A 23,328-nucleotide genomic window follows, 5' to 3' on the forward strand; every position below is an offset into this window, starting at 1 on the left:
CTGTAAAAATGAAAACATGAATGTTAATAAAAGTTATGTAATCCTTGTTAGCTGTGTGTTCTTTTCTCTAAATGTTTTTGAGACAGCTGTTGAATCAAATACTTAGATGGACCTGGGTAGCCAACCTGAGGCAGGTACTGGAATCAGCCTCCCGTCCACGCCGCAGCAGCCCCGCCAGCCAATCTACCCGTCCACGCCCCAGCAGCCCTGCCAGCCAATCTACCCGTCCACGCCCTATGAGCCTCTTAAAAACGTTATTTAATCCACATTAGTTGTGTGTTGTTTTCTCAGACAATTCTATCTAAGAAGGAATCAAGAAACAGCCTGATTGGTTGGTTGGGATCAGGGGCGTGTCCAAACTGTTCTGACCTGCCTGGGTCAGAAGTCCCACTCAGCTGAGTGAAGTCCCCTCCATTCAGGTGGAGGGTAGAAATACAGCAGCAGGCTTTGGGACAAACTTCACTCTCTCAGGTGGAAACAGGAAGTGTGTGTTACCATGGTTACTCAGCGGCATCCTGGGGGAACGGCTTATTATTGATGTACGTAATGCATTCTGTAAAAGTCTTTATGTAGATTATTTTTCTCTAATAAATTTATAATAGTGTAGACTTATAACAAAACCATCAGATGGAGCCCACATTCTTTATTATAATTTATAATGTTTAATTTATTATAATATCAAAGAACAGGTTCAATGAAAGCAGACAAGGAGACTATAAATGAACATCACAGCTGATAAACTTTTATTTTTTTGTAGCCGAAATTAAGTTTTACAAAGAAATCAAAAGTAGAACAATGATGAATAAATAAGAGTGAGAAGTTGTCAGTAACATAATTTAATATTCTTTAGTTTTTGAAACAGTCCCTTTAAATATGAAACCCAATGAAATAAACAGGTGAACAGAAGGAAGAAAAGAAGAGGAGGCTTTTATTTGATCCTTTAAAACAATAAACAGGTGAAGTTGTTCACGTCTGTATGATCAGATTAAATGTCCATCTGAGCTGGAGCAGTGAACTTACTTTAGTACAGGTCACTCCTTCTTTAGTACAGGTCACTCCTCCTTTAGTACAGGTCACTCCTTCTTTAGTACAGGTCACTCCTTCTTTAGTACAGGTCACTCCTTCTTTAGTACAGGTCACTCCTTCTTTAGTACAGGTCACTCCTTCTTTAGTACAGGTCACTCCTTCTTTAGTACAGGTCACTCCTTCTTTAGTACAGGTCACTCCTTCTTTAGTACAGGTCACTCCTTCTTTAGTACAGGTCGCTCCTTCTTTAGTACAGGTCACTCCTTCTTTAGTACAGGTCACTCCTTCTTTAGTACAGGTCACTCCTTCTTTAGTACAGGTCTCTCCTTCTTTAGTACAGGTCACTCCTTCTTTAGTACAGGTCACTCCTTCTTTAGTACAGGTCACTCCTTCTTTAGTACAGGTCACTCCTTCTTTAGTACAGGTCACTCCTTCTTTAGTACAGGTCACTCCTTCTTTAGTACAGGTCACTCCTTCTTTAGTACAGGTCTCTCCTTCTTTAGTACAGGTCACTCCTTCTTTAGTACAGGTCTCTCCTTCTTTAGTACAGGTCACTCCTTCTTTAGTACAGGTCTCTCCTTCTTTAGTACAGGTCACTCCTTTAGTACAGGTCACTCCTTTAGTACAGGTCACTCCTTCTTTAGTACAGGTCACTCCTTCTTTAGTACAGGTCACTCCTTCTTTAGTACAGGTCACTCCTTCTTTAGTACAGGTCACTCCTTCTTTAGTACAGGTCACTCCTTCTTTAGTACAGGTCGCTCCTTCTTTAGTACAGGTCACTCCTTTAGTACAGGTCACTCCTTTAGTACAGGTCACTCCTTCTTTAGTACAGGTCACTCCTTTAGTACAGGTCACTCCTTCTTTAGTACAGGTCACTCCTTCTTTAGTACAGGTCGCTCCTTCTTTAGTACAGGTCACTCCTTCTGTGACGACCGGGCGTAATAGGCGTAACACGTGACCTCTATCACTCCCCGCTAAGTGGTTTGAGACAGACTTAATATGGCGGACCCTCCACGTGGACGCACAAACGGAGGGGTCGTGGGGCGAGGGTGTAGTGGACGGTTTGAGAGCAGCTCTCTGATTGGCTGACTGATCACAGAGGAAGAGAGCAGCTCTCTGATTGGAGCTAAATGCCAGACAATCCATCAGAATAGATTGGTTTTAATTTATGTCGGTTTCACATATATGATCCAAAAGATGGCCTCACACAATAAGAGGCAGGTAAGAAAATTCCGTTAGTTGAAGTAGCAGCAGAACAAAGTGCTGTCTCAGCCTACAGAAGTGCAGTGTAGCCCGTTAGCTGAAGTGATGACACCTGCTCTGGCTGCAGGAGGCGACAGCTGATTCCAATGACCTTATCAGTGAGACGCAGGCTGCACCCTTTAAAAAGGACCAGTGTGTGTGCAGTATTTATGAAGCTGCAACATTTTAGCTTTGCAAGCAGTCTGCAGAACTTGTGCTGGTTGGTTTGAGTTCTTCAGACAAACGATGGCTTCTGGATTTGGGTTGAGGTAAGCTGAAGTTTATGCTCTGTCAGTGCAGATATTTACATGACCTGATGTTTAACTTGTGTTTTTTTAGGGTGCTTATGCTGTCTCTTCTAGCATTTGGACAGCATGCTAACGGTAAGTATCCACAGCACATAATTAGCAGTTTTGTCTATCACTGACTTCATCTCACTGACCTTTCAAAGTGTTTGCTCTGACCAGCTCTCAGCTACAGGACTGACGGCTCTGGAACCATCAAGCCTTACTTTCAACAGGCCGCAAGTTTCCCGACAGGCAACCAACCTTATGAGGCCTCTGCACCAGATGGCGATTCTGTGCACAGTTATGGACAAAGGTACAGTGGTTCATCTGAGACCCTGAAGCCTCCCGCTGCACCTTATAGTAGCTACAGTCCACCGGGAAGTGGTTCTACACACAAGAAGCCTCATCCGATAATCCGACTAAACCCACATGTTTACCAGACCAAAGAAGGCATGTGGGATTTAGGTTCAAATCAAAAAGGCCATGTTGAGGCAGCTATAGCCTCAAGTGGAGGAATTATGATGACTTTAGGTAACCAACCAGAGGCAGAGACTGGAAAGCGCCATCCTTCAATGTTCCAGCAGCCTAGCTACTTGTCCAAACCCTCTGCACCACAAGCTAGCTCTTCAAGGGGGGTCCTTGAGATGGCTTTAAGTAGCCAACCTGAGGCTGGTTCTGGAAACCGCTACTCCTTAAAACCCCTGACGCAGAGTTACAGTCAGTCTCCGAAACCTAGCTACCTGTCCAAACCTTATGAGCCCTCTGTGCAGCGTTATGGACAAAGGTACAGTGGCTCATCTGAGAACCTGAAGCCTCCTGCTGCACCTTACAGTAGCTACAGACTACCGGGACGTGTTTCTACACGCAAGCCTCATCCAGCCATGCCAAAAGAGCAGATGGATGCTGTTTATCAGACCAAAGACGGCATGTGGGGTCAAAGTTTGCCACAAAAGGGAAATATCAATTCAAATAAAGAACCTAAAATGGACATTGGTAGCAGACCTGAGTTAGGCACTAAGGCCTACTCGCCCCAGCAGCCGAGCTACTCGCCCCAGCAGCCGAGCTACCAGCCCAAGCCCCAGCAGCAGAGCTACCAGCCCAAGCCCCAGCAGCCGAGCTACCAGCCCAAGCCCCAGCAGCCGAGCTACCAGCCCAAGCCCCAGCAGCCGAGCTACCCGCCCAAGCCCCAGCAGCCGAGCTACCCGCCCAAGCCCCAGCAGCCGAGCTACCAGCCCAAGCCCCAGCAGGCGAGCTACCCGCCCAAGCCCCAGCAGCCGAGCTACCCGCCCAAGCCCCAGCAGGCGAGCTACCCGCCCAAGCCCCAGCAGGCGAGCTACCCGCCCAAGCCCCAGCAGGCGAGCTACCCGCCCAAGCCCCAGCAGCCGAGCTACCCGCCCCAGCAGCCGAGCTACCCGCCCCAGCCCCAGCAGGCGAGCTACCCGCCCCAGCAGCCGAGCTACCCGCCCAAGCCCCAGCAGCCGAGCTACCCGCCCAAGCCCCAGCAGCCGAGCTACCCGCCCAAGCCCCAGCAGGCGAGCTACCCGCCCCAGCAGGCGAGCTACCCGCCCAAGCCCCAGCAGGCGAGCTACCCGCCCCAGCAGGCGAGCTACCCGCCCAAGCCCCAGCAGGCGAGCTACCCGCCCCAGCAGCCGAGCTACCAGCCCAAACCTTATGCTCCCTCTGTACCACAAGCTAGCTCTTCCAGTAGAGGTCTTCAGATGGCTTTTGGGAAAAAATCTGAGGAAGTTGCAGAAAACAGCCACAGTTTTTTTCCCAAGAAGCAGAGCCCCGAGTCCATGCGCCAGCACGGTGTTCTACAGAGCAAAGCTGGAATGTGGGATCTGGCTTTGGCCTCTCCAAAGAGTTTCAGATCCGTTCCAATGACATCCATGGACCATCCCAGGTGGAAGTTGCCACTGGTTCCTGTCGTTTAAAGGAAATCTTCACCTTTTGGAACACAAAGGTAAAACTTTATTTGAAAAGTTTTTAATGGACCTGGTTTTATTTTTTTGAGTTTATAAGATTTAATAACTAAGTTGTTCTGCTTTCAGGGTTCCTGTTGTCTCCAACAAAAGTCTGCTATTGGATAAGTTGACAATCAATAAAGTACCTGGAAGTGTAATCTGTGTCTGGATATCATTTGAAAAGAAACTACTTTCTGTATTGACCTTTGGCCATGCTGCTTAATCCAAATGCAACCATTTAAAAACTGTCTGGGTGATGTTAGCTTATCTGAGGTGAGAGGGACTGCTGCAGAGTCCTGATCCACACGAGGAGACTAAAAAGACTCTGTGATCTCAGCTGTGAATCACAGGTTCACATCCTCTGCACTTCCTGTCTCTGATTGTTGTTATTAGTCCAGTCTTCTCTTCAGGGGAGATAATGACACAGCTGTGTGCTGCAGCTCCCTGTCATTAAGCAGTCGTTCTGTGTGGTTAAAACGACAACTTCTTTCAGCAACCATGAATAGACCAAGACTGTCTTCTCTCTGGCAGCTTAATTCTTCCTGCCCCCCCCCCCCCCCCCCCCCCCCCTCTAAAGAAGCAAAGGTTCCTCCCAACCAAATTAACCGTGAAATATTGTATAGAGTACATTCTAATGTAAAGTATAGTATGCTAGGTTGCAATGCCAGCTCAGATCTTCTTCCAGCCTCCCTCTGAAGCTCCAGTCTAGGTCAGTCTGCACGCTCTCCCTCTCTGCGAGCAGACAGCCCTCTTCGGGTCGGTGGGGAGTCCTTGCCCCAGGTGGTGGAGATCAAGTATCTCGGGGTCTTGTTCACATGTGGGGGGAAGATGGCGCGTGAGATCAGATGGATCGGTGCGGCGTCTGCAGTCATGCGGTCGCTGTATCAGTCTGTCGTGGTGAAGAAGGAGCTAAGGCGAGGCTCTCGGCTCTTTGTTCCTACCCTCACCTATAGTCATGAGCTTTGGGTCATGACCGAAAGAACGAGATCGCGGCTGAAATGGGCTTCTCCGCAGGGTGGCTGGGCGCACTCTTAGAGATGGGGTGAGGAGCTCGGCGTAGAGCCGCTACTCCTTCACATCGAGAGGAGTCAGCTGAGGTGGTTCGGGCATCTGGTCCGGACGCCTCCCTACGGAGGTGTTCCAGGCATGTCCCTCGGGGTCGATCCAGGACACGCTGAAGAGACTGTCTCTCCAACCTGGGAATGCCTCGGGGTCCCGCTGGAGGAAGTCTGGGCGGCTGTGCTTAGGCTGCTGACCCCGCGAGATGGATGGAAATGTAAAGAGCAACTCGTTCCTGTAGATGTATTTCATGTTTTCTGCAAAGCGCTGCATCCAAAGATGAACACATCACTAAATGTAACATCAGGGATTCAAACAAATGAGCGGGGCTGCAGGTGGCCTAGTGGTTAGCGTGTGTGCCCCGGCAGTGGTTCTGATGGAACTTGAACTTGAGTGTCTGGTAGCTGGAGCGGTACCAAGTCACTTCCTGAGCTCTGCCGAGGAGCCCTTGAGCAGCCGTGGTTAAACTCCTGTTGATGGATTTATAACATTAAACTGTCAAAGATTTTAAATGTGATTCTGTGCATTTAGAATAAAACATGAACACACCATGAGTTCCTGGTTTATTTAAAATACACCTTTCAACTTTCACAGTCAAAGTGAGTCCTGTTTCATCCTGGGTTTCCTGTCCCTCTCGTTCAGCCTCATCAGCTGTTCAACAGAGTGGTCACTAGGGGGCGATGTCGTTTCATGTATCTGACTGTCAGGAGTCACTCAGCATCAACATCCTCCACATAAAGACAGGGCAAATGTTCAGCTGTGGAAGACGAGAAGAATCAAACTTGAATTTATAGAAAGTCACTGAACAAATCAAACATGTTGAGACATGAAGTCAGAGAAAAGTTCAAAGTGTCACCAGTGAACAACTGATCTGTTCCTTCTCACAGTCAGTGATTCCTTTTCTTTGGTTCCTGACCCCATTTTATCTCCAGGACAGTGTCCACACTTCTTGGACCGGGGCCCATCTCGGGTTCTGACTGGTGGGGGGGGGGGTGTGTCTGCACTCATCACATCGACTTCAAGCTAAGACGACAGCAACACTCACATCTTCTCAAAACAACATGTACATTATAAAGAAACATCTGCACACTAAGAACTGAGCCGCCTGTTCAAACAGACAGTGCAGATGCTGCATTCAGGTGCTGCTCGGGTGATTTCAGTTCAGGAAGTCCGAGGGTTGTAACAACGACACATAAAGCAGCGTTGATGCTACGTAGAGGAAGATCAGTAACTGTTACAAGTTAGATTTGAGCAGAAAGTTGAGTCTTCTGTCTGCTCAAACAGGCCGTTTGGAGATGTTCCCTTCATGACATCACAAAGGGCAGTAGCCCCTCCCCCAGGTGGGTGACACTCCCACAGCTAGGTGTTTGTTCTGCCCTCTGAGTCTGCCTTCTCACCGTAAACAATAGGACATGGAGCCAGAAAGCAGCGAGTACACCCGAGCCCTTCCAGAGAGGGGGCGTGGTCAGACACAGCTCATTTACATATTTAAAGCTACAGACACAGAAACAGCCTGTTCTGAGCAGGGCTGAAATAGAGGGGTTTATAGACATGATCAAATACAGGATCAGAGGGGGCGCCGATAGCTCAGCGGCAGCGACAGCGCGCGTACCATGTTGCGAGGATTCGGTCCTCGCGCGGGCGGCCCGGGTTCGCGTCCGGCCTGTGGCCACTTTCCCGCATGTCTCTCCCCATTTCCGACTCTATCCACTTTCCTATCAATAAAGGCAAAAAGGCCAAAAATAAATCTTAAAAAAAAAAAAAATACAGGATCAGAGTGGATTTACAACAACACACTTCACACACATGATGAAGAGGAGCGAGGACACTGATTTCACCTGAAGAGGAGGAGATGAGACCTTTTTTTACTGAGCAACAATTAGACTCTTCCTGGACCCCATTTCATGTCTGCGTGACCCGACGTGGGATCAGGACCCAAGGATGAGAAACTGCAGATCAACATTTTACTTTAATTGATGACGTGTGTATTTAAGTCCTTTAAAAATATAAATATATTTAGTTTTATTATCTATGTTTAATGACTTTTAATCATGATGTTCTTTTTCCTTCTTTTATTCATCTTATAAGTTCTTTGAAAATATTGAACTCGTCCATCAGCTGATGAATGAGCAGGAATAATTCTCTTATTGTGTAAATATTTAAACTCATTGAATGAAATATGAATAAATGATTAAATACGTGTTTCTCTCACATTCACATCATTGACTGTAAACATTCATTTCATTAACAAAAAGCCTCCTGCGCTGAGGGAGGGGCCAGGGCCAAGCGCGTTCACGTCTCCTCCAGCGCGCTCCCGGCTCTCTCCTCCCTCAGCAGCTCTCGGTGAGAGTTGACTGTCTCTCTCTCTCTCTCTCTCTCTCCGGCTGCGTCGCGGTGTTTCCTGCTCCTCTGTGCCCCGACATGTGTCTCCTCCTGCGGATATGGGATCCATGAGCTCCGGGGTGAGAGTACCTGCCGGGTGTGCTGCCGCTCGTGTCCGCGTTCACGTCTCCTCCAGCCAGGCCGCGCGAGCCTGAGCGCCTCTTCTTGTTTTTAGCGAAGCACCTTTCTTCTTCTTCTCCTTCTTCACCTTTAATTGATCAGCTTCCTGCCGCGTCATTGATGGACTACAGAAGCTGTGAGTGAGAGAGTCGCTCATTTCCTTTGTGAAGATGGAGGCGGTGATGGAGAGGGAGTGCAGCGCGCTGGGGGGGCTTTTCCAGACTGTCATCGGAGACATGAAGGTAACATCACATTATTATAATCAGCTGATCTCAGTCACTCAGGGAAAGAGCCCGCTGGAGGATCTGCTGCAGGGAAGCAGGAAGAGCTGACATTTGATCCTCCTGACGGTTTATTGGAGATCATTAATTTGCTAATTATAAAAGGGGGGGGGGGCGTGTCTTCATTTTCATGTTTGCCTGCAGCTTCTCAGAGAATTCATCCAAAGCAGCTCGATTGTTCCTGCACAGCCTCCTGTCTGCTGGACGGTCAGAGTCCACATGAGGACAGGACAGTCTGCTGGACTGTCAAAGTCCACATGAGGACAGGACAGTCTGCTGGACTGTCAAAGTCCACATGAGGACAGGACTGTCTGCTGGACGGTCAGAGTCCACATGAGGACAGGACAGTCTGCTGGACGGTCAGAGTCCACATGAGGACAGGACAGTCTGCTGGACTGTCAGAGTCCACATGAGGACAGGACAGTCTGCTGGACTGTCAAAGTCCACATGAGGACAGGACAGTCTGCTGGACGGTCAGAGTCCACATGAGGACAGGACAGTCTGCTGGACTGTCAAAGCCCACATGAGGACAGGACAGTCTGCTGGACAGTCAGAGTCCACATGAGGACAGGACAGTCTGCTGGACTGTCAAAGTCCACATGAGGACAGGACAGTCTGCTGGACTGTCAAAGTCCACATGAGGACAGGACAGTCTGCTGGACTGTCAGAGTCCACATGAGGACAGGACAGTCTGCTGGACTGTCAAAGTCCACATGAGGACAGGACAGTCTGCTGGACAGTCAGAGTCCACATGAGGACAGGACAGTCTGCTGGACTGTCAAAGTCCACATGAGGACAGGACAGTCTGCTGGACTGTCAAAGTCCACATGAGGACAGGACAGTCTGCTGGACTGTCAAAGTCCACATGAGGACAGGAAGGTCCGCTGGACTGTCAAAGTCCACAACGGTCTGCTGGACTTTCAGAGACCACATGAGTACAGGACGGTCAGGACAGAGACCTCATGAGGACAGACATGAGCAACATTTAGTTATCGGCATCAAAATTCAACATTTCAACCTGAAAACATCAAATATGTGTGGACAGCTTGTCATCAGGACAACAGCGCCCCCTTGTGCTGTGAAAACACTCCAGCTGTCAGTCTGTGTGTGTGTGTGTGTGGGGGGGGGGGTTCATGAAATGAAGACTGATGACTGCTGATCCCTTTAAGTGGAACTGATGAGCAGCCTGAGGATCCTGAGCTGCTTCATTCTTCTTCTGTTACAGCCGACATTAACTTCTTTACAAAATCTGAAAAATGCATGGTGGGATTTATTTTGGTTGAGAGTTCATGATACCAGTTAAAGAACCAATCAGAGAGCTGCTCTCTTCCTGTGTGATCAATCAGCCAATCAGAGAGCTGCTCTCTTCCTGTGTGATCAGTCAGCCAATCAGAGAGCTGCTCTCTTCCTGTGTGATCAATCAGCCAATCAGAGAGCTGCTCTCTTCCTGTGTGATCAGTCAGCCAATCAGAGAGCTGCTCTCTTCCTGTGTGATCAGTCAGCCAATCAGAGAGCTGCTCTCTTCCTGTGTGATCATGAAGGAAACCTGCTGTGTTGAAGCTTCTCTGACAACAATGCAGCAGCCAGTATGTCCTCCTTCTAACTTTAGATTCTGCTCCTGAATGCTCTGGATCTGATTGGACCAGAGAAGGTAGGCGGGGCTTTGAAGCCAAGTGGGCTACTAAAGAAGCTTGTGTAACTATGGCAACCACACCAGTGTCTTTATAAGGTCTCATGAAGACACAGCCAGCTGACCACGACCATCGTCCTCCATGTTTTTCTTGTGTGTGGATGGTGAGGACAGACGTCTCGTGGTCGAGCGTGCTGATGGGTTGAACACAGTGTTGTCTCCAGCAGCAGGTGAACCCGCCCTGCTGCTCTTCTCTCAGGATGGATCACAAAGACGGATCAAACGGGGACTTCCTGTTTCAACACTCCTTCAAAGAGACAAACAAACAGAGGATTCCTGGAGGAGCGGCACGCTGCTGCTGCCTCTGGTTGTTTCCACGGTGACAATTTATGTCCTCAGTGACTGATGCAGCGGCCCTGCCCTCGACTCAGAGTGTGTGTGTGTGTGTGTGTGTGTGTGTGTGTGTGTGTGTGTGAGAGAGATAGAGGGAGGGAGAGGATGTACTGAGATGAGGGTTTATGAAATGATGAATGAGTGATGAAGAGCAGGAAGGTGAAACAATGCTGCTTTAAAAAATGAAAACACTGTGTGTGTGTGTGTGTGTGTGTGTTTGGTGAGGATGCGCGCATGTTTGACCCTCCCCTTTCTCTGCCTGAAGCCCCCTCTGCAGCTGCGCCAGCAGCAGCAGGGTTACCATGGCAACGGTAGCCAGGCGATGACGCTCTCACTGACAGAAAAAGAGGCTGAACACACTCGGGGCCGCACGGCTCAGCTGCTCTGCGCCTCCACAGAGAGGATGGACAACGTCGCAGACCAAACACTTCCTGCTTCCTGTTTTTTATTTGCTCTTTGACCGCACCGTTCACACATTGTCCACTCTGCCGTTCATTCATCAGAAGGATATAAAGGGTCATGTGTCTGAAGAAGTTGGTTTGCTTTGAATCTTTGTTTTAAGGATCCTGTCCAGCAGAGTTTCAACAGCCTTTTGCTATAAAAAGTGACGAGAGTCCACATGAGGACAGGACAGTCTGCTGGACGGTCAGAGTCCACATGAGGACAGGACAGTCTGCTGGACTGTCAGAGTCCACATGAGGACAGGACAGTCTGCTGGACTGTCAAAGTCCACATGAGGACAGGACAGTCTGCTGGACGGTCAGAGTCCACATGAGGACAGGACAGTCTGCTGGACTGTCAAAGCCCACATGAGGACAGGACAGTCTGCTGGACAGTCAGAGTCCACATGAGGACAGGACAGTCTGCTGGACTGTCAAAGTCCACATGAGGACAGGACAGTCTGCTGGACTGTCAAAGTCCACATGAGGACAGGACAGTCTGCTGGACTGTCAGAGTCCACATGAGGACAGGACAGTCTGCTGGACTGTCAAAGTCCACATGAGGACAGGACAGTCTGCTGGACAGTCAGAGTCCACATGAGGACAGGACAGTCTGCTGGACTGTCAAAGTCCACATGAGGACAGGACAGTCTGCTGGACTGTCAAAGTCCACATGAGGACAGGACAGTCTGCTGGACTGTCAAAGTCCACATGAGGACAGGAAGGTCCGCTGGACTGTCAAAGTCCACAACGGTCTGCTGGACTTTCAGAGACCACATGAGTACAGGACGGTCAGGACAGAGACCTCATGAGGACAGACATGAGCAACATTTAGTTATCGGCATCAAAATTCAACATTTCAACCTGAAAACATCAAATATGTGTGGACAGCTTGTCATCAGGACAACAGCGCCCCCTTGTGCTGTGAAAACACTCCAGCTGTCAGTCTGTGTGTGTGTGTGTGTGGGGGGGGGGGTTCATGAAATGAAGACTGATGACTGCTGATCCCTTTAAGTGGAACTGATGAGCAGCCTGAGGATCCTGAGCTGCTTCATTCTTCTTCTGTTACAGCCGACATTAACTTCTTTACAAAATCTGAAAAATGCATGGTGGGATTTATTTTGGTTGAGAGTTCATGATACCAGTTAAAGAACCAATCAGAGAGCTGCTCTCTTCCTGTGTGATCAATCAGCCAATCAGAGAGCTGCTCTCTTCCTGTGTGATCAGTCAGCCAATCAGAGAGCTGCTCTCTTCCTGTGTGATCAATCAGCCAATCAGAGAGCTGCTCTCTTCCTGTGTGATCAGTCAGCCAATCAGAGAGCTGCTCTCTTCCTGTGTGATCAGTCAGCCAATCAGAGAGCTGCTCTCTTCCTGTGTGATCATGAAGGAAACCTGCTGTGTTGAAGCTTCTCTGACAACAATGCCTTTTGCTATAAAAAGTGACGAGCCAATCAGAGACAGAGTAGGGAGGGTCACCATGCTCAGAAGAAAGTGGCAGCACACTGCAGTCAGTCATTGGTGTGAATCAGAAGAGTCTGAGACACACGCCTCACATCCCGAGTCCAACAGAATTCAGAAACCAGAACCTGGATGTAAAGAGATCCTCTTTATCTACACATCATGTCTGAACACATGCAGCATGCTAATCTTTATCTACACATCATGTCTGAACACATGCAGCATGCTGCTCTATATCTACACATCATGTCTGAACACATGCAGCATGCTGCTCTGTATCTACACATCATGTCTGAACACATGCAGCATGCTAATCTTTATCTACACATCATGTCTGAACACATGCAGCATGCTGCTCTATATCTACACATCATGTCTGAAAACATGCAGCATGCTAATCTTTATCTACACATCATGTCTGAACACATGCACATGCTAATCTTTATCTACACATCATGTCTGAACACATGCAGCATGATGCTCTTTATCTACACATCATGTCTGAACACATGCAGCATGCTAATCTTTATCTACACATCATGTCTGAACACATGCAGCATGCTAATCTTTATCTACACATCATGTCTGAACACATGCAGCATGCTAATCTTTATCTACACATCATGTCTGAACACATGCAGCATGATGCTCTGTATCTACACATCATGTCTGAACACATGCAGCATGCTAATCTTTATCTACACATCATGTCTGAACACATGCAGCATGCTGCTCTATATCTACACATCATGTCTGAACACATGCAGCATGCTGCTCTATATCTACACATCATGTCTGAACACATGCAGCATGCTGCTCTGTATCTACACATCATGTCTGAACACATGCAGCATGCTAATCTTTATCTACACATCATGTCTGAACACATGCAGCATGCTAATCTTTATCTACACATCATGTCTGAACACATGCAGCATGCTGCTCTGTATCTACACATCATGTCTGAACACATGCAGCATGCTGCTCTATATCTACACATCATGTCTGAACACATGCAGCATGCTGCTCTGTATCTACACATCATGTCTGAACACATGCAGCATGCTGCTCTGTATCTACACATCATGTCTGAACACATGCAGCATGCTGCTCTGTATCTACACATCATGTCTGAACACATGCAGCATGCTGCTCTGTATCTACACATCATGTCTGAACACATGCAGCATGCTCAGCAGCACTGCAGAGTCCTCAGTGTTTGTCTCTCCCTGCGTCTCACTTCCCTTATTTGCAGTCTCCTCGGTCCTCGGTCCTCGGCCAAACAGGAAGTAGTTCCAGAGCCGCCATGTTGAGGATCGTCCCAAAGCTCTTATAGCGAACGGAGGAGAGAGGATCGAGGAGAGAGGAGGCTGATCCGAGGAGCGATGACCGAGGAGACACGAGAGCCGACTTCACGGAAGTCTTTTCACTGACAGACACGCCCCCTTCTCGTATATCACTCACTGATTGGACGCTGCACAGGATCAGACTTCAGTTTAATAGGGGAGAAAAGAGGGAGATTAAAAAGAGGCTAAACGGAGCGTGGGACATTTAAACAGATGATGAACATCAGTGAGTTTGTAAAGAGTCGCTCTGTGATGAGCTGCCATTAAAAAGAGTCTGACATGAAGATTAACAACCAAATATGAAGCTCAACAACTTCTATCAATACATCCTTCATCTTCATCATCCCTCACACTGTCTGAATGTCTGATGATGATGATGATGAAGGTCTGATCCCTCACACTGTTTGAATGTCTGATGATGATGATGAAGGTCTGATCCCTCACACTGTTTGAATGTCTGATGATGATGATGATGATGATGAAGGTCTGATCCCTCACACTGTTTGAATGTCTGATGATGATGATGATGATGAAGGTCTGATCCCTCAGACTGTTTGACTGTCTGATGATGATGATGATGATGATGAAGGTCTGATCCCTCACACTGTTTGAATGTCTGATGATGATGATGAAGGTCTGATCCCTCACACTGTTTGAATGTCTGATGATGATGATGATGATGAAGGTCTGATCCCTCAGACTGTTTGAATGTCTGATGATGATGATGATGATGATGAAGGTCTGATCCCTCACACTGTTTGAATGTCTGATGATGATGATGATGATGAAGGTCTGATCCCTCAGACTGTTTGAATGTCTGATGATGATGATGATGATGATGAAGGTCTGATCCCTCACACTGTTTGAATGTCTGATGATGATGATGATGAAGGTCTGATCCCTCACACTGTTTGAATGTCTGATGATGATGAGGATGATGAAGGTCTGATCCCTCAGACTGTTTGAATGTCTGATGATGATGATGATGATGATGAAGGTCTGATCCCTCACACTGTTTGAATGTTTGATGATGATGATGATGATGAAGGTCTGATCCCTCAGACTGTTTGAATGTCTGATGATGATGATGATGAAGGTCTGATCCCTCACACTGTTTGAATGTCTGATGATGATGATGATGATGAAGGTCTGATCCCTCACACTGTTTGAATGTCTGATGATGATGATGATGACAGTTTGATGAAGAGGAGTCCGTTTTATATTCTCACTTATTGATCTTCACAAAGTTTCATCATTTAGATTCTAATCAATCATTTTCAGTATCCTGACACATAAATATCTGTGTTTATAAAATACAGAGTTGGTTCTCTAAATACAGGCTAGGTTCAGTCCAAACTGATTAATAATAATCAATAATTATAGACAATTCAAAATGAAATCTTTGAGTCAGTAGAAACTGTCCTTTTGGTTTGAAACAGACTGCAGGTTGTTCTTCAGGTGTTTGTTATCAAGAAACACTGTAACTGTGTTTGATTAGAAATAATACAGTGTGTGTGTTTGATTAGAAATAATACAGTGTGTGTGTTTGATTAGAAATAATACAGTGTGTGTGTGTTTGATTAGAAATAATACAGTGTGTGTGTTTGATTAGAAATAATACAGTGTGTGTGTGTTTGATTAGAAATAATACAGTGTGTGTGTGTTTGATTAGAAATAATACAGTGTGTGTGTGTGTTTGATTAGTAATAATACAGTGTGTGTGTGTTTGATTAGTAATAATACAGTGTGTGTGTGTGTGTTTGATTAGTAATAATACAGTGTGTGTGTGTGTTTGATTAGTAATAATACAGTGTGTGTGTGATTAGAAATAATACAGTGTGTGTGTTTGATTAGAAATAATACAGTGTGTGTGTGTGTGTTTGATTAGAAATAATACAGTGTGTGTGTTTGATTAGAAATAATACAGTGTGTGTGTTTGATTAGTAATAATACAGTGTGTGTGTGTGATTAGAAATAATACAGTGTGTGTGTGTGATTAGAAATAATACAGTGTGTGTGTGTGTGTGTTTGATTAGAAATAATACAGTGTGTGTGTGTGATTAGAAATAATACAGTGTGTGTGTGTGTGTGTGTTTGATTAGAAATAATACAGTGTGTGTGTGTGATTAGAAATAATACAGTGTGTGTGTTTGATTAGTAATAATACAGTGTGTGTGTGTGATTAGAAATAATACAGTGTGTGTGTTTGATTAGTAATAATACAGTGTGTGTGTTTGATTAGTAATAATACAGTGTGTGTGTGTTTGATTAGAAATAATACAGTGTGTGTGTGTGATTAGAAATAATACAGTGTGTGTGTTTGATTAGAAATAATACAGTGTGTGTGTGTTTGATTAGTAATAATACAGTGTGTGTGTGTGATTAGTAATAATACAGAGTGTGTGTTTGATTAGTAATAATACAGTGTGTGTGTGTGATTAGAAATAATACAGTGTGTGTGTTTGATTAGAAATAATACAGTGTGTGTGTGTGTGTTTGATTAGAAATAATACAGTGTGTGTGTTTGATTAGAAATAATACCGTGTGTGTGTTTGATTAGTAATAATACAGTGTGTGTGTGTGTGATTAGAAATAATACAGTGTGTGTGTGTTTGATTAGTAATAATACAGTGTGTGTGTGTTTGATTAGTAATAATACAGTGTGTGTGTGTGATTAGAAATAATACAGTGTGTGTGTGTGTGTTTGATTAGAAATAATACAGTGTGTGTGTGTGATTAGAAATAATACAGTGTGTGTGTGTGTGTGTTTGATTAGAAATAATACAGTGTGTGTGTTTGATTAGTAATAATACAGTGTGTGTGTGTGATTAGAAATAATACAGTGTGTGTGTTTGATTAGTAATAATACAGTGTGTGTGTTTGATTAGTAATAATACAGTGTGTGTGTGTTTGATTAGAAATAATACAGTGTGTGTGTGTGATTAGAAATAATACAGTGTGTGTGTTTGATTAGAAATAATACAGTGTGTGTGTGTTTGATTAGTAATAATACAGTGTGTGTGTGTGATTAGTAATAATACAGAGTGTGTGTTTGATTAGTAATAATACAGTGTGTGTGTGTTTGATTAGAAATAATACAGTGTGTGTGTTTGATTAGAAATAATACAGTGTGTGTGTGTTTGATTAGAAATAATACAGTGTGTGTGTGTTTGATTAGTAATAATACAGTGTGTGTGTGTGATTAGTAATAATACAGAGTGTGTGTTTGATTAGTAATAATACAGTGTGTGTGTGTTTGATTAGTAATAATACAGTGTGTGTGTGTGTGTTTGATTAGTAATAATACAGTGTGTGTGTTTGATTAGTAATAATACAGTGTGTGTGTTTGATTAGAAATAATAGTGTGTGTGTGTGATTAGTAATAATACAGAGTGTGTTTGATTAGTAATAATACAGTGTGTGTGTGTTTGATTAGTAATAATACAGTGTGTGTGTGTGTGTTTGATTAGTAATAATACAGTATGTGTGTTTGATTACAAATAATACAGTATGTGTGTTTGATTAGAAATAATACAGTGTGTGTTTGATTAGAAATAATACAGTGTGTGTGTTTGATTAGAAATAATACAGTGTGTGTGTGATTAAAAATAATACAGTGTGTGTGTGTTTGATTAGTAATAATACAGTGTGTGTGTTTGATTAGTAATAATACAGTGTGTGTGTGTTTGATTAGTAATAATACAGTGTGTGTGTGTGATTAGAAATAAGACAGTGTGTGTGTTTGATTAGAGATAATACAGTGTGTGTGTTTGATTAGTAATAATACAGTGTGTGTGTGTGTTTGATTAGTAATAATACAGTGTGTGTGTTTGATTAGAAATAATACAGTGTGTGTGTTTGATTAGAGATAATACAGTGTGTGTGTTTGATTAGTAATAATACAGTGTGTGTGTGTGTTTGATTAGTAATAATACAGTGTGTGTGTTTGATTAGAAATAATACAGTGTGTGTGTGATTAGAAATAATACAGTGTGTGTGTGATTAGAAATAATACAGTGTGTGTGTTTGATTAGTAATAATACAGTGTGTGTGTGTGTTTGATTAGTAATAATACAGTGTGTGTGTTTGATTAGAAATAATACAGTGTGTGTGTGATTAGAAATAATACAGTGTGTGTGTGATTAGTAATAATACAGTGTGTGTGTTTGATTAGAGATAATACAGTGTGTGTGTTTGATTAGTAATAATACAGTGTGTGTGTGTTTGATTAGTAATAATACAGTGTGTGTGTGTGATTAGAAATAATACAGTGTGTGTGTTTGATTAGAGATAATACAGTGTGTGTGTTTGATTAGTAATAATACAGTGTGTGTGTGTTTGATTAGTAATAATACAGTGTGTGTGTGATTAGAAATAATACAGTGTGTGTGTTTGATTAGTAATAATACAGTGTGTGTGTGTTTGATTAGTAATAATACAGTGTGTGTGTGTGATTAGAAATAAGACAGTGTGTGTGTTTGATTAGAGATAATACAGTGTGTGTGTTTGATTAGTAATAATACAGTGTGTATGTTTGATTAGAAATAATACAGTGTGTGTGTTTGATTAGAGATAATACAGTGTGTGTGTTTGATTAGTAATAATACAGTGTGTGTGTGTGTTTGATTAGTAATAATACAGTGTGTGTGTTTGATTAGAAATAATAGTGTGTGTTTGATTAGTAATAATACAGTGTGTGTGTGTTTGATTAGAAATAATAGTGTGTGTTTGATTAAAAATCATACAGTATGTGTGTGTGTGTGTTTGTGTGTGTGTGTGTGTGTGTTTGTGTGTGTGTGTGTTTTTGTGTGTGTGTGTGTGTGTGTGGACATAAACAGCTGTTCGGCTGATTGACAGCTGAACGTGATCAGCTGATGTGGCGTCATGTGACGCTGTCGAGGAAACGACGTCTCATGTGTCTTAAAGCTGATTTCCTCGGTCCTCTCTCCTCGGCTTCGTTTCCTCCGTGCATCTCTGGTGGGCGGGGCTTAGACGCAAGTGGAGGAGACAACTCGGAGGACACTCGGTGCAAATAAGGGAAGTGAGACGCAGCCTCTGTCTCCAGTTAAAGTCGGTCACTGTGTTTTCATGGCGGGGGGGGGGGGTCTGGTTTGCTTCCTGTAGACGGCCTGGGGGCGTGGGGGTGCGATGGGATATTATTGATCCGTCTCCTGGTCGGCTCACTGCTGTAGCTGAGCCTCCTGATTGATCTGTTTTTAAGGATCTGATCATGAGCAGCGTTTTTATCATGTTTGATATTTGAAAAACAAACTGTGCCTGCAGGAGACACGTGCTGTTTTGGTGGTTAAGTTGACTGGTCCCAGTGCTGGACTGGGCGGTGGACTGAGAGGGGGGAAGGGAGAGGTGGAGTGAACAGAGACAGCGTTTAACCACTTCAATGTTTTCATCCTCTTTCTTCTTCAGGGCAGTTATCCTGTGTGGGACGACTTCATCAGCAAGGCCAGCAAGCTGCAGTCTCAGCTCAGGTACACACACGCACACACACACACACACACACACACACACACACACACACACATTGAGGGTGTGTTTAATCTGAGCTCATGAAAATCCAATCTGTCCAATTCATTCTTTAAATGTCAGCTTCACTGCTGAGCTGCCGTCACCTCGTCCCCAATACTCTGGTTCCCTGGGTCTGCACACAAACACACACACACACACACACACACTGCACACACACACACACACACACACACACACACACACACACACAAACACACACACACACACACTGTGGCAGAGATTAATGATGGAACCAAAAAGTCATTATCAGTGAGATCAGCAGAGAACAAACACTGACTGCTTCATCTGTTCAACACAAGACACACCATGACACGAGGAGACACATCATGACACGAGGAGACACATCATGACACGAGGAGACACACCATGACACGAGGAGACACACCATGACACGAGGAGACACACCATGACACGAGGAGACACACCATGACACGAGGAGACACACCATGACACGAGGAGACACACCATGACACGAGGAGACACACCATGACACGAGGAGACACACCATGACACGAGGAGACACACCATGACACGAGGAGACACACCATGACACGAGGAGACACATCATGACACGAGGAGACACACCATGACACGAGGAGACACACCATGACACGAGGAGACACACCATGACACGAGGAGACACATCATGACACGAGGAGACACACCAGGACACGAGGAGACGCCAGGAGACACGAGGAGATGCCAGGAGACACGAGGAGACTCACAACGACACAAGGAGACGCCAGGAGACAGGAGGAGACGCCAGGAGACATGAGGAGACGCCAGGAGACACGAGGAGACACACAACGACACAAGGAGACGCCAGGAGACAGGAGGAGATGCCAGGAGACAGGAGGAGACGCCAGGAGACAGGAGGAGACACACAACGACACGAGGAGATGCCAGGAGACACGAGGAGACACGAGGAGAAAAAAGGAGACATGAGGAGAAAAAAGGAGACATGAGGAGACACAACAGGATGCTACAGACGCGGGACAGGAAGCAGAATTTTCTCTCCTCACGATTGTTCTCTGTTGTGTCTCTCAGGTCGACTGTCGTTGCAGTTGCAGCCTTCCTCGATGCTTTTCAGAAGGTGGCGGACCTCGCGACCAACAGCAGAGGTAAAAAGTGTGTGTGCGTGTGTGTTTGTGTGTAAGGAGGAGAGGAGAAGAGGAGGTGAAGGTGAAGGATAGGAGACAGGTGGTGATGGGGAAACAGGATGGAAAAAGAGGCAGGAGGGGGGTCTTTTGGCCGTCATGTGCGGCCGGCTGCAGCTCGGTGCTCATGGCAACAAGATGGAAATGAATTCAGGATTCAGCCTGAGAAAGAGAACGTGTTCCTCCATCTTCTGTTCATCACATCTGATCCATCCTGGACTCTTCTTCACCTCCTTCATCTCCTCTCCTCCTGGACTCTTCTTCACCTCCTTCATCTCCTCTCCGTTTCTGTTCCGGTGTGAGTGGTGGTGGTGGACGTACGAGTGGCGCGGCGTTTGAATGGTTTTCATTTCTTGGTTTTTTGGGTTTTCCTCCTGACCTGTTCATCTGTCACGAGTACATGGTCAGGTAAGTTTGTTTCTGTGTTTATTGCGTGTTGGCTGAGTGAACAGAGGTGTTTTTGGCGGGTTTTTCGGGAGGAATGGCGTCTTCCGAGACGCCACCTCCGTCTATCCGGCAGGGAGTTCGGATAGCCCCGCCGGATACTAACATCACCGTAGAGGAGGTTCTGCTGGCCGTTGGTGAGCAGGTAGGACATGATAAATGCTCCTTTGCATCGCGGATGAATAAAGCTGTGGTCGTGTTGAAGGATGAGGCCTGCGTGTATCAGCTGATAGAGAGCGGTGTGATTGTCAGGGACGCTTTTGTGCAGGTGTCCCCGCTGTCAGTCCCCTCCACGCGGATCACCGTGTCCGGTGTCCCGCCGTTTATCCCGCTCTGAGCTGCCGGCTCATGCCGCGGTGACGGATGATGCCACCCCCGACGCTACATCCAATGCTGCCGCGACCCTTGAGCCTGTGGCTGCTGGTGCGGCGGCAGATTGCATTGATGTGCGGGCCGGTATTAGTGATGAAAGGGAGGAATTTATCCAGACTGAGCAGCAGGCGCCTGCAGAGGCAGAAAACCCTGCTAGCTCTCAGTCTGCAGAGGCAGAAAAACCTGCTAGCTCTCAGTCTGCAGAGGCAGACAACCCTGCTAGCTCTCAGTCTGCAGAGGCAGAAAAACCTGCTAGCTCTCAGACTGCAGAGGCAGACAACCCTGCTAGCTCTCAGACTGCAGAGGCAGACAACCCTGCTAGCTCTCAGTCTGCAGAGGCAGAAAAACCTGCTAGCTCTCAGTCTGCAGAGGCAGACAACCCTGCTAGCTCTCAGACTGCAGAGGCAGAAAAACCTGCTAGCTCTCAGTCTGCAGAGGCAGACAACCCTGCTAGCTCTCAGACTGCAGAGGCAGACAACCCTGCTAGCTCTCAGTCTGCAGAGGCAGAAAAACCTGCTAGCTCTCAGTCTGCAGAGGCAGACAACCCTGCTAGCTCTCAGACTGCAGAGGCAGAAAAACCTGCTAGCTCTCAGTCTGCAGAGGCAGAAAAACCTGCTAGCTCTCAGTCTGCAGAGGCAGAAAAACCTGCTAGCTCTCAGTCTGCAGAGGCAGACAACCCTGCTAGCTCTCAGACTGCAGAGGCAGACAACCCTGCTAGCTCTCAGACTGCAGAGGCAGACAACCCTGCTAGCTCTCAGTCTGCAGAGGCAGACAACCCTGCTAGCTCTCAGTCTGCAGAGGCAGACAACCCTGCTAGCTCTCAGACTGCAGAGGCAGACAACCCTGCTAGCTCTCAGACTGCAGAGACAGCAGCATCTACGAGCTCTGCAGGTGTAGCAGCTTCTACGAGCTCTGCAGATGTAGACAACAACATCAGTGAAAGTGAAGTGCTTAATAGCCAGGCATCATATGAGGCAGAGGAGATGGACTGTGTTTCAGAGTCAGATACCATATCAGTGTGTGAAAGTAACAGGAATATAGATGATCTCTATTCTTTAGATGACATCAATAACTTTCTTGATGTTACTTTTAATAAAACTGCACAAGTGAGTGATTACTTTGATAACACGGAAAAATTCATCAAATCTGTGAATATGCTGAAAAGACTGGTTGGTTTTGATCTTTTAGATGAAGAGGCACATCACCACTCTGAGGAAAGCAAAAGGAAAGAAAGCTGTCAGACCTGTTAGAAACACCAGGAAAGCAAAATGATCATGTACCACTTGGTGTTTTCTTCTCTTCACTGTCCTTTGATTGTTTCTCTGTGCTTGTTAATCTTCTCACATCTTTCTATGCAGAACCTTAAGATAGGGTCTTTGAATATTAATGGTGGGAGGGACAGACAGAAAAGAGCTTCAATTTCTGAAGTAGCTTCTCAGAAAAGGTTAGATGTGCTTTTTCTGCAAGAGACTCACACTAATCCATCAGATGAGGTAGACTGGGAGTTATGGTGGGAGGGCTCACATACCCTGAGCCATGGCACCAGTCTCAGTGCAGGAGTAGCTGTTCTGTTTAGACCGACTGCAAACGCAACAGTTCTGTCCTTTACTGAAGTGGTGAAGGGTCGACTGCTGGTGGTTAAAGCTCAGATAGAAGGTTCTGTGTTTTCTTTTGTTAATGTTTATGCCCCAAATGAAGGACCAGCAAGAGTGAGTTTTTATGCCTTGTTGAAAAACGAGCTGATCAATTATCACCGGGACCAATTAATTATTGGTGGTGATTTTATCTGTACTCTGGATTTTACCATAGACCGGACAGGGGAGGAGCCCCACCCACAGTCAAAGCCTTCATAATGTCATCTCACATTTAGACATGATAGACGCCTGGAGGACCAAACATCCACAGTCCAGACAATACACCTGGGTGAGGGCGAACAACAGGACGAGTGCAGCCAGGTTAGACAGGTTTTACATTTCTCTGAATCTCACCTCCAGATTAACTCACAGCAAGATCTCCCCAGTTGGCTTCACCGACCACCATCTAGTCACCATAGACTTGGTCAGCTCGCCAGGGAAGAGAGTTAAGTCTCACTGGTTTTTTAATAATAAATTCAGGACAGCAGCTTCTGTCAGGGCTTTCAACACTTCTGGCAGCAATGGAAAGGGAAGAAAAGCAGTTGTAGC

The 23,328-nt window shown here is 45.8% G+C and overlaps 1 protein-coding gene and 1 long non-coding RNA gene across 4 annotated transcripts; both read left to right on the forward strand.

The window, feature by feature from the left end:
* Positions 1 to 2,415: 2,415 nt before the first annotated feature.
* On the forward strand, positions 2,416 to 4,677 carry LOC306839470 (uncharacterized protein). 3 transcript variants are annotated; one of them, XM_079368196.1, is made up of 6 exons: positions 2,417 to 2,537; positions 2,608 to 2,651; positions 2,736 to 3,576; positions 3,619 to 4,071; positions 4,216 to 4,518; positions 4,607 to 4,677. In XM_079368196.1, the coding sequence occupies exons 1-5, from the start codon at positions 2,515 to 2,517 to the stop codon at positions 4,487 to 4,489; spliced, it is 1,635 nt and encodes a 544-aa protein (XP_079224322.1). In that variant the 5' UTR covers positions 2,417 to 2,514; the 3' UTR covers positions 4,490 to 4,518; positions 4,607 to 4,677. The 3 variants fall into 3 exon arrangements, with proteins under 3 accessions (XP_079224320.1, XP_079224322.1, XP_079224321.1); XM_079368194.1 differs by having other exon boundaries at positions 2,416 to 2,537; positions 3,619 to 4,518; XM_079368195.1 differs by having other exon boundaries at positions 3,646 to 4,518.
* A 3,195-nt stretch (positions 4,678 to 7,872) lies between these two features.
* On the forward strand, positions 7,873 to 20,294 carry LOC306839774. The gene is made up of 3 exons (XR_013781245.1): positions 7,873 to 8,322; positions 19,053 to 19,114; positions 20,220 to 20,294. It is a non-coding gene; the product is annotated as an uncharacterized lncRNA (long non-coding RNA).
* The last annotated feature ends 3,034 nt before the right edge of the window (positions 20,295 to 23,328 follow it).

Source organism: Symphodus melops (assembly GCF_947650265.1).
Source record: "Symphodus melops genome assembly, chromosome: 18".
Lineage (NCBI taxonomy): Eukaryota > Metazoa > Chordata > Actinopteri > Labriformes > Labridae > Symphodus > Symphodus melops.